Raw genomic sequence first — 12,113 nt, 5'->3', positions numbered from 1 at the left:
TTTTTTAAATGTACTTCGTGCATTTGCAGTGTGTTTTGGTACAGTATAACGATATTTGTAATTATGTGCCAACATTCTCCTTGCTTTGCACATGCATGCATATGTTAATTGACACAAATTTTACGTTTAGTGTGTAGGTGCATGTGAAATATAATCTGAGCCCTTCCTTATTCTACACAGTCAAAGTGAGAGCCCTGCCTCATTCTGTATGAGGTATTAATGTCCACATTGAATGACCAGAGCTCCTGGAGAGCAACTTTCATTTTTTGCATTTGTACGCTCAATGATATGCTGCTGCCTTTGCTTCATTGAGTAAAGTGTAGTTTCTATCCAAATAACTTCTTGCCATGTCTAATAGCTGATTATTTTTTAACCTAGGGTGATTTTACAGAATTTATTTATAGTACTCAATTTTTTGTGCACTGCCAAAAAGTCAAGATTTAAGCAATAATTACTACGGAGATTGAGGACAATTCCTGAGAATATGTACGAATAGATAGCTAATGTACAGCCAAAGGCCATAATCTCTAGCTGATCATTAGCCTATAGGAAATGCCTTGTACCAAAGAAGCTATTGGTATTACTTGTTGAATTACTTTTAATGCTTATAAATCTGTTGGATTGACTGTCGTAGAAATTGAAGTCTTCTGTTTACAGAACAAACCAAGCACGGGAGAGGCAGTGCAAGCTTCCCCTCCAACCACACAAATGTACCTCAACCCTGATCCATAGGGACCACCTCTAGGTAGGGATATGATGGGTGCAGTAGTCTCCAAGTCTAATCAGTGGGAAATCAGCAGAGGCATTTGAGATCATTATAAGAGAGGAGACATCGGCATGGTGTTCTCTGCGAGGACCCTTGGCTTTTGGAATTCACTTACCTATGTGACTCGCCAAGCTAGGATTTGTTAACCTTGTGAACATACTATAAAAGTCTTTCTCCCACAGGTTGCCTGATTATTAATAGAAGATCTGCTTTGAATCTGTCTCTTTCTTGAAATCAGATTCTATCTGCAGCTAGACTGTCTGTTTTTTCTACTTGGACTCTATTTGGGAAGGTGTGTGTATGAGAGAGAGCCTAATTACTTTAATTTTCTCTTTTAGGAGGTTGGTTTGTCTATCAACAGAGGAATGAAGTTCATAACAACTGTGGCATAGAAATATATTACCAAACAGATATGCAGAGTACTTCTGAGAATATGTTTTTGGAGCTCTTCTGTCAAATTATATCAGAGCCTTGCTTCAACACTCTGCGTACTAAGGAACAGTTAGGTGAGTTTTCCCAGAGTTATCCTCCATATCTCAGTAATAAATAAGGATAAGTATGATGATAGACTTTCTATAGCTCTGCTTCTACCCTGCTCCCTGAATGCCATTTAAAGGACATTTGGTAAACAAGTTATTTTAACTAATGGAGACCCCAAAGACTATACAGTTCACAATGGTAAACTGAGATGAAAAAAGCGTAGCTTTTAAGATCAAGACTGAAATATTTGAAGACTGCCTCACTCCAGAAAAAGATGGTGTCTTACTGGCTATATAGAAACCACCTCATCTAAAGAAAAGCTTCAAAAACAGACTCCAACAAGAAACTGCTGAACTGGAATTAATTTGCAAACTAGATACCATTAACTTGGGCTTGAATGGAGACTGGGAGTGGCTGGGTCATTACACAAATTGAATCTATTTCCCCATGTTAAGTATCCTCACACCTTCTTGTCAACTGTCCGAAATGGGCCATCTTGATTATCACTACAAAAGTTCCCCCCCCCCTCCTGCTGATAATAGCTCATCTTAATTAATTAGCCTCTTGGAGTTGGTATGGCAATTTCCACCTTTTCATGTTCTCTGTATGTATATATATCTTCTTACTATATGTTCCGTTCTATGCATCTGATGAAGTGGGCTGTAGCTTATGCTCAAATAAATTTGTTAGTCTCTAAGGTGCCACAAGTACCCCTGTTCTTTCATCTAAAGCTGTGAATGACGGGAGAGGGTGGGATTATTAGATCAGCTTCCCAAAGCTAAATGACTGCCAGAAGAAAACTGAGCAATACTGACAGAGAATCAGTCACACTGCCTAAATAAATTTGTTAGTCTCTAAGGTGCCACAAGTACTCCTGTTCTTACTGCCTTTATGGGAAGTGGTAAGCAATAATGCTTACAAAGCCCTAGGTATGACTTATAGTTAGTAAGGATGTGACTGCACATGTATCCGAGCTAATTCAAATGAAATTTTCCACCAATGCCTCTACAACTCTCTGATTCCTCTTCCATTTCAGAGACAGAGCCACTGTTTGCCTGTGTTTTATCCAGTGGCTGCTATTAGATTAGGCAGAGACACTACCACACAAGAGAGAGCTTAAATTATCAAATTGCAGCAAAATGAAAAAAATGAAGCCTCACAGTCTTCTTGCTGAGTTCCTTAAACTGCATTCACTAAACTTGCCTCTCTGTTAGGCGGGTGTTTACAATAGTAAAACCACTCTTCCTTTCCCAAAACTGTCATTGCCCTTTCTTCCACAACACACACTACACATGGAATGGTCTTTTTTAGATGGCATGCCAGGCTGCAAATCATACCTTAAACAATCACTTTTAGCTTAATATCTACAAATAATTCTTTGGAGCATGAACTTTATCCATATCCTCCTTAGTACAGCACATAGTACATTTTGGGTGCTACTGTAATAACAACAATAAAAGCTGTATGTTGATAGAACTTTTCATTATGAAGGATCCTATTCTTAGGTAAACTGATGCTATGTTTGAAGGACAAGTGACCAACCATGTAAGCAGTATGGGGGGGGGTGTGTGTGTGTGTGGGGGGGGGGGGGGGGGGGGCGGGGGATTGCATGAAAATGCAAAATACCAAGCACAAAATGCCCTGCTAGGCTGAGTAAACACTTTGAGTAAATCCCGTTTGCCACCCAGTATTAAAATATAATGTAAGTTATCAACTTGGAAAAGATAGCTTTCAAAATGAATATTAATTTGGAGATATAAAAAAATCTATTTGAACCCTATTGGTCTTTTAACTTAAACCTATGTAAACATGGACATGAACAGTTAAGGGATCACATTTCTAGTATCTAGGCACAGGTCTGTACGGCTGCATAATGTTATAGATGGGGGGCCCATTGTGTGTAATAGAGGTATTAGCCAAGTATTGGAGGTTTGATCATTTTACTAAGAATTTCCCTATTTGTATGGATTTCAACAAGGATCACTGGCCTTCCTCTGTCCTGAGAATCTTAAGTTTTAAACCATAGTGATATTTTTCAGTATATAATACATTGGGAGAGTAGTACAGCTCTATAGAGGAAACAACTGCTGGAATGTTAACCATAACATGGCTACAGGAACTGATAAATCAGGGGTTCTCAAACTGGGGGCGGGACCCCTCAGGGGGTCGTGAGGTTATTACATGGGGGGTCGCAAGCTGTCAGTCTCCACCCCAAACCCTGCTTTGCATCCAGCATTTATAATGGTGTTAAATATATTAACAGTTGTTTTTAATTTATAGGGGGGTCACACTCAGAGGCTTGCTATTTGAAAGGGGTCACCAGTACAAAAGTTTGAGAACCACTGTGATAAATGAATAGGACCACTTAGTAAAATTCCTTTTTATAGTCTGTGGAATGAATTCCAAAATCATTTCAGTGCATTGCTGGGTGTAAATTGCACACAGTTGAACCAAACCTCAGTGGTGAAGGTTTAACATGGAAAAAATTACTTCAAAATGAGACTGTTCCGCTGGGGGGGGGGGGGGAGGGGTGTAATGAAAGTTTATAAAACACAGAAGTAGTAACTAGATAGAAATAGTAGATCTAAGTAATTATTCTGAATGCTCAACCTAATAACACTTACTATCTGGGTATCAGAAACTAATAATGACAAACAACCTTTCTTCATTCTTTTTTTTCCTCCTCTCTAGGGCAACCACATCCATTTCAGGGAAATAAAAGAAAACTTTGAAAAATACAAGATGTAGCTTCTATTTTTTGAACCCTGCAATGTTTTATTCATGGAATCACACACAATGTAAAATCATACATTCAGTTCTAGTGTGTGACACTTTGAATAACTTCCTAAAATATGGGACAGGGTGTGTTGCTTGTTGACAAATAAGGAACAGATGTTCACGGTATCCTACATTGTTAATAGCCAGCATTCATTGAAGAGGAGGCAAACTGAAACATTTTTACTGGACATAGATATAGATGTAGTTAACCAGTTGCAATTTTTCTCTTTTGTCAAGGTTACATTGTGTTCAGTGGTCCCCGACGGGCTAATGGCATACAAGGACTGCGGTTTATTATTCAGTCAGAAAAACAACCGCACTACTTGGAAAGCAGGGTTGAAGCTTTCCTAAAAACCATGGAGAAGTGCATTGAAGACATGTCAGAGGAGGCCTTCCAGAAACATATCCAAGCTTTAGCAATTCGTCGTCTAGACAAACCAAAGAAGTTGTCTGCAGAGTGTGCTAAATACTGGGGAGAAATAATTTCCCAGCAGTATAACTTTGACAGAGGTAAGAAAAACAGAAAATTGTCAGATGAAAATGTGAAATTGAGGGCTGAAGTGCTGAAACATACTGTTACTTTCACTTGTATTTAAATATATAACAGATTTTAATAACTGAAAATTCTTGCATTTCTCTTATCCGCTTGTCACAGAAATGTACACAGAAATATTCTCCAGGAATCTCTCAGGGACACAGTAGATAACTTGAAAGGCAAGAAAAAAAGAGGAGTCAAATATTCTTTACGTTTTCAGTGAAGATAATGGGTGAAATTCTGGCCTCACTGAAGTCAATGGCAAAACTCCTGTTGACTTTAACAGGGGCACTATTTCACCCAATATATTATAAACCACACAAGGGACCCCACTTAGAATGTTTAACAATTTAATTAGGACAGTTCAGGCTATTAATGAATGCAGCTATATAAAGGAGAGAGCTGAGAGCAGGTAACGCTTCTCTTACAACTGGAAAACTTACAGGTTACACACTGATATTAACACTGTAGGCCCAGATAAGTAAGTATCTTTAAAAAGTTCTGTATCACTTGTTTCTAAAAGTAACATTTGATTGCAAATTGGTTACAACTACAGCTGCACTGAATAGGAGTGAATTTATTAGAGACCTAATCTTTTGCCTTCTGTACATAATTTTATGCATTTCTTTGTGGTGTGAGTGCTTTTAGTCTTTTCTTTCTACCCTGGGAGATATCCAATAGGATACCTGAGTTTGCAGTATTTGTCAGGGGACGTTCATAGTGGAGGATCCTATGCTCTGAAATTTACTCTCCCCATTGGTTGGACTGAGCCCACGTTCATTGATCTTCAGCTCTTTTTGCAGAGTTCCATGAGCCAATAAAGTAGGCCAAGGGTGTTAAAGGATTGGATATATGATAGGAGGCTTTATATATTGACTTTGTGTCAGCCTGAATTATTTTGTATGTATTTTTAAAGATTGTACTACATGTGCACCTAGTGCCTGTGATAGGTGCAGTCATATTTACCTTGCACAGTCCTTATGACAATGCATACATTCTTAGCCTTTATAATAGGCTTTTCCCCGCTAAAATTTCCCACCGTTTCTGCTACCAGTGCAGCTCTACTAGTGCTAGCAACAGTGGGAGCACTAGTGTAAGCCACAGCTTGTGTCTGAACCACCATGTTGTCTGTCTCTGTTCTGAGCAGGTCTAGATGTCACTGGAAGATTTAATCTTGTATTCTAAAGGTTACAAACATTACAGGAGAAGTGTTTAGGGTGAGAATAATAGTATTCTCACTGAAAATGAATTAAAAATCATTTATATCAATATTGAAACATTTATCTTCTAGCTCATCCTTTTAAACTATTTTTTTTCTTTTCACCAGCAAGTCCATAATCTTTATCTGAAATATTCTGAGCTAGATAGAGTATCATTTTGTATTACTACTTAGTACACCTTGAAACAGAGAAAGCTAAATTGGTTTTGCCATAAAAAACATGTTTCTCTTCCACTCCTCCCAAAAGGTAAAGAGAAAAAGAAAAGGAAGGAATGGAATATTCTAGTTTAGATTTTGGCTTTGTTCACTATTTACTTAGTAAACCTTTTAAAATACAATTCATGACAAGAAAGATAAATCATTTTGACAGTTAAAACATATATTATCTTCTCAAATAAAAGACTTGTCCCATTTTAGGTTTTAGGGCCAGATCTACTCTGCCTTATATTTGGTGTGTGTCTGAATGTTACTGCTCAGAAGTACAGTCTCCAACCTTCCTTTATTTACTAAGGTTCTGGGAAACATGATCTGTACACTCTGTGGCCACCTTTCCCACTGTAGGCTTCTCCACTGCTTTCCATTCAACATGCTGTCCTGTCACAGTACCAAGTTCAGCTTTGTTGGGGGTAGTCAGTGTCCTATTAGAAACTGCTTTAACTGTGTATCCTCCTGTAGTGTCCTATACATTGGCCTCAGTACAACTTTCAGAAAACACTTTTTGAAAGGAGTGAGGGCCCTTGGTATACTGGCAATGAGATGTCACTCCAGGTGTAGGGAGAAGCATGAAAATTCCTACTCTCTGCTGCTTTTTCATCTCGAGTAGGAGCGTTACACCTTGTCTGTCCTGCTTTCCAGTGTCATCTGTTTTTCAGATGTCCCCATCCTTCGCTTTCTTGTTCATATATCTTCTCTTTCCAGGATGACTCATTGCTATCTGTAACCTTATCCTTGATCATCTCTTCTATACAGATGATGCCCAGTTCTTTATTTCCTTGACTTGTTCCCTGATCCTTTTAGTTCCCATCTACCTACATTGATTTAGAAGAATTTAGTAGAAGGTTTTTGTGTAACTAGAATTGACAAAAACAGAAGTTAGTCAACTCATGCAAAGGGGAAAAAAGTCCCCTCTTTGTCCCAGGTTTCTTACTCTTTCACACCACGTGATTCAAACTTAACTTTCCTCTAAAGGCTAGAAGTCTGAATCATCTTTCTTACCTAACTTTTTTTCCCCACCCATGTTTACTTATCACCATCCCAACCAGGGCAACATCTGTTCAGTTATTTTCACTGACTTCCCATCATCTCTGAATTCAATTAAAAATTCCATTCTGTTTTTCAAAACTCACCATGGACTAATGCCAATCTGCCTCTGACTTCTTAGTCATGTATGTTTTAATTCTTAAATTGGATCCTCCTGCCCCACAAGTCTCCTCATTTGAAGATTGCTCTTTCTTTTATGCTGCCCCTTATGGTAGGCTCTGTGTTTCTGTAATAATTATACTTTTATAGTGGCATTATACAATGGACTTGCATACCTTTAAATGTATCTGTATTTAGTAATATACTATAGCTACTGAGTCACTTCCTCTGCAAAACTAATTTTTAAGACCTTCCTTTTCACTTTGGACCACACTGCACACTAAAGATCACGCACATTTTCTTTCTTCTATTATATATTTTAAAACTCATGCCATCTTGCTATTTCCTAAATAAAAGGTTACCTAAGTATAATAAATGTGAATAAAAGCTATCTATAAAATCAGTATCTGTTATGAATCTGATTCACTCTTTTTTTGAAGATGGAGTTCAGAAATAGATATGCCTTTTATAGCACATTTAATCAAAACGGGCTCATTTTGTGTAATTCTTTAAAGCTTCCACTGCTATTTATTTTTCATAGACTCAAATAGTAGCTTGTAAGTTAAGAATGAAAAGCGTGTCATTTGCAGTCAATTGCACTGTCTAAATTTGAAAGAAAAGTACTTTGAAAAAATATCATGATCATAACTAACTATTATTTGCAGACTTGTTTTAATTAAAACTTATTGTTCAGATAACATTGAAGTGGCGTATCTAAAGACCCTGACCAAGGACGATATCATACAGTTCTATAAGGTAAGTTAGTCATATATTTAGAACTTTATTACTAAGACACATAGGCACTAAAGGAAAATATGCTTGGGATTATTTGTGTGAATTACAAGTTAGTACGTTTATGCCTGTCTTATAAAGGTAACATGATTGGTCCAGATGTCTTAATATTACAGTTAGGAGTCAATGTGGAACTATTTATCTACAAACTCCTGATGATTTTAGTGGGAATTTGCATACCTAATGGGAGTATGGCTCCCCCGCCCCAATGATTTGCACGACTGTATGCATGTATTGCAACTCACATTAGCATGACAACTGTAATAACACTATATATATCCAGTATTGGAAATTGTAAACATGTTTCTTCTTCGAGTGCTTGTTCACGTCGATTCCAATCAGGTGTGCGCAGGCCACGTGCACAGTTGCGGGAAATTTTCCCCCCAGCAAGCCAGCAATGATGCCAACATTTGCCAACAATTTTTCTCCCACGGCAAGCTGACAATGATGCGCCCACCTACATTGCCAGGTCACTGATCCCCGGCACTGAAAAGGGGGCACTGTCCTGATTCCCGGCACCGCTCAGAGTCCCGGCGCCGCTCTTGCTCGCGGCACCGGTTGAACTTGTGGCACTGGTCCCTGGATCATTTATGCTCAACAATCTATTCGCCTCACATTTTGCGGTGAGACTGGCAAAGAGCTCTGTGTAGCTCGAAAGCTTGTCTCTCTCATCAAAAGACGTTTGTCCAATAAAAGATATTCCCTCACCCACCTTGTCTCTCTAATATACTGGGACCAATACAGCTACAACTACACTACACACATCAATTAGTTAAACACACAGAGACCTGTTAAAAATCAAAGACAGCAAATAAAAAATTACTAAGAGATTTCTTTAACAGATGGTTAATAAGTGATAACCGATGTGGTTGTCCAAGGTACCAGTATTCGTGGAATCCTACTCCATCCAGTTGGAGTAGATTTATTTCTATCCATTTTAATGTTTGTACTAATACACAGTGCATGATTATCCAGTTGTCCCAGGATGCGGGAGGGGACACTAGAAACATTTACATAGTTAGGTGAGCTGGCCCAACTGACTTTGACATCTGTGCTCAGGGTTGATGTGCTTCCCCAAGGCTGCTGGGCTCTGCCGTTAACAGCTCTGTAGAAACTTTGTAGGACCAAAGATCTAGTGTGTAATCCTGATTCCATAGAAATCAATGGCAAAATTCCCACTGATTTCTGTGGAGCCAGCATTTCACCCCTAGTTCCTTGCGGCTTCTGAACTTCACAAGACTGAATCTCTCATGCAGCTCTGTTCCGAAATCATTAAGAGCTGTGAAGGACTGGAACTTTGGTTAAATTTCCAGGGACAAGCCCAACATGGGTTCAAAGAACCAAAATTTACTATAACATTAATTACCACTAAAGTTGCACATTAAATAGTTGCCATCCCTTTGTAATATGTAGACAACAAAGGGCTTCCCTTCCTGATAGCAGCTAGCTGTCACTTAGATTCTGTTGTGGAATAACTGACCTTGCTGCTTTCTGCAGGAGATGTTGGCAGTAGATGCTCCCAGGAGACACAAGGTATCCGTACACGTCCTTGCAAGGGAAATGGATTCCTGTAAGTATTGTATTGCGTAGTTTTTTTAATTTATTCCTGTTCAAGTCAGACATAGTGCAATACAGCAGTGTGTTGTGCAGTACAAGTACAATGCACTATGAAACCAAATTCTGGAAAGGAGGTTTATATCTTCTTGGAGAAAGGTATTTTTCCACAAGGATATTTAAAAATAGTTCATTTGAGGGAAATTCAGATAGTTGTGGGTTTCCAGCCACAATAAAGATGATGAGCCTGCCATTGCTTCACCCATTCTGAAGTGTCTGGCTATGTTAAAATGGTATGTCCTAAAATGTACAACTTCTATTTTTAATAACAAGACATTAAAAAAAACCCTGCAAACACTTTGCTCTGGAAAATAAAATATACATATTTAGTATGTCCATGTAGAAATGGAATAGACTGTTCTGATCAACAGCGAAATGCCAGTCTGTTATTGGGGCATTTCTGAGGAAAGAAATGTATAAACCTCCAACTGGTAATATGAAACATATTATTCTATACTTGAAATACACATACTAATAATTTTATTTAGATTTTATTTCCAATTAATTAACTAATCAGTTGGAAAACAGACTGAGTTGTCATTTATTATTAACTATCCTATTCCTCTCTAGAGTTAAAATGTAAAAAATAAAAAATGGTTTCACTAATTATCTGCAAGATTGGTGAAGAATTTTCCATGACATTTTGTGCAAAATTATTTGTCAGTTTGCATCAGGTTGTGTGTGTTTTGTGACACAGGCTCTAAGATAACTTTCCCATCTCTAACTTACATGACTGACTGATCTTCATTAAGTTCTTTTAGCTGATAATAAAATGCATGAGTAGGAAGAACATAAATATGCTTTTAAAATGTAAAAATAAATTAGAGTGGTCTGCCATCTTTTTCCAAGGGAGTAATAGTTGTAGGATGTTGGGTAGCCCCTGGAAAATATATAGGGAACACAGATGTATGATTGTTGTAACTGGCCATGAGATGTTATCCTTGCTTCACACAAATTCAGTCAATGGTATATGTAGCTATCAATTAACTACTGATTCTTCTAGAAGGTGATTAGAAGTGGCATTGACTAGTGTTCACAAAGTCTTTTATTTAAAACCCTCTTAACTATTTATTGATTGGGGTATTTAAGAATATAAATTAGGTGGTGGGTTCTGCTAAGCAAAAACTACAGGAAGGGATCTTGAAATTCATAAACTGTACTTTTAGCTATTTGTCTAACTTTACAAAGTAGTTTATTTGAGAAGATATTTTAGAAGCTGCAGTCTTTCTAAGTTAATTTTGTTTAATAGGTCCTGTTGTTGGAGAATTTCCAAGCCAAAATGACGTAAATCTGGCACCAGCACCCCCTTTGCCACAGGTAAAAAAAAAAAAAAATCTGGATACTAAAAATTATTTGATAGTATAGAAAAATGGGCATTGAGTGAGGGTACAGACTGTTTGAAATCCTGCCTGTGACATTATCATTACAAATTGAGGTTCAGGCTCACAACTGTCTCAGAGCTTCTACTTTTTTACAAACACATTGCCTGCTTCTGTACGGGTGGATTTTATCCTGTGTTTTGAAACAGAAGAGGAAACTTCTGCTTTATGCTGGGCTTTCCAGTTGCCCTTGTCCCTATTAATCCATTGTAGAAGCAGTAGATGGAAGTAGGTAATTGTATGCTGAGCACCTACACTATAGAATAAATGTATTATAAATATAGTCTGAAATAATTTAGAATAAATCTGAAAGTTCTGATTGGGTTCAAAGCTTAAAAGCCATTTTATTATGTTGTGAGTGTAATAGTAACACTGATATAGCAAACAGGATTTGTGCGTATATGGATAGAACAATTAAGTGATAAAATCTGAAAGTGAGCAATTTCTCATGTTTTATTTGATACTAAGCAGAGGTTTTTTGTTTTTTTGTTTTTTTTCAAATAAACTTCTCTGCAGCCTGATGTGATTCAAAATATGACAGAGTTCAAACGCAGTCTACCACTCTTTCCATTGGTGAAACCACATGTCAATGTCATGGCTTCAAAACTGTGAAGAATCCCAATGGATGAAGAAATGCAAAGGGATCAATTTCAAGGGGTTTCATTATGAACAAACATCTTAAAGATTATTAGGATAAACAATCCTGTCCATTCTGAGAGTCCCTGATTCACTCTTGGTTCATTCAGCATTAATGGTGTGATAGGGATACAGAAAATTAGAAAATTAGTTGTAGTCATGTGTCATTTATATTACAAAACAACTGTTGAAAACCAAAATCAACCAGAATATTAAAGGCTCTTGTAGATGCAGTATATTTTTAAAATAGTATATCCCTTAAAATTTTCATTTTGATAACGGAATTTGAAGAAGCCTCCAGACCAAATTGATCTTGCTTAAAATATCCATGTTATTCTTGCAAAAGGCCATTGAAAATAGCTCTATAATAATTTTTTCAGGGAAAAAAGTATTAAGCCTTTTTTTTGGGGCGGGGGGGGGGGAGGGAGGAGAAAAACTTTTCATAAAAAGGAGCCTTTGACATTTTTTGAAGGATAAAGTGTTGAATGATACCTTTTTTTAATTGATCCTCAATGCAACCAACTTGTTTTCTATTTAAGATTTAAGTAGATCAGT

General features: G+C 37.4%; 1 protein-coding gene across 2 annotated transcripts in view; it reads left to right on the top strand.

Annotated features, from left to right (window-relative positions):
• IDE (insulin degrading enzyme) overlaps positions 1-11,891 on the top strand; it is a 92,588-nt gene extending 80,697 nt beyond the window's left edge. For both annotated transcript variants that reach the window (XM_065407188.1, XM_065407187.1), the window contains exons 20-25: positions 1,105-1,272; positions 4,262-4,534; positions 7,832-7,893; positions 9,427-9,499; positions 10,793-10,860; positions 11,439-11,891. In XM_065407188.1, the coding sequence (XP_065263260.1) occupies positions 1,105-1,272; positions 4,262-4,534; positions 7,832-7,893; positions 9,427-9,499; positions 10,793-10,860; positions 11,439-11,534 (740 nt within the window). In that variant the 3' untranslated portion in view covers positions 11,535-11,891. The remainder of the gene's footprint in view (positions 1-1,104; positions 1,273-4,261; positions 4,535-7,831; positions 7,894-9,426; positions 9,500-10,792; positions 10,861-11,438) is intronic.
• Positions 11,892-12,113: the final 222 nt, after the last annotated feature.

This window comes from Emys orbicularis, chromosome 7, assembly GCF_028017835.1.
Source record: "Emys orbicularis isolate rEmyOrb1 chromosome 7, rEmyOrb1.hap1, whole genome shotgun sequence".
Taxonomy (NCBI): Eukaryota; Metazoa; Chordata; order Testudines; family Emydidae; genus Emys; species Emys orbicularis.
This window is presented reverse-complemented; position numbering and strand designations above follow the sequence as displayed.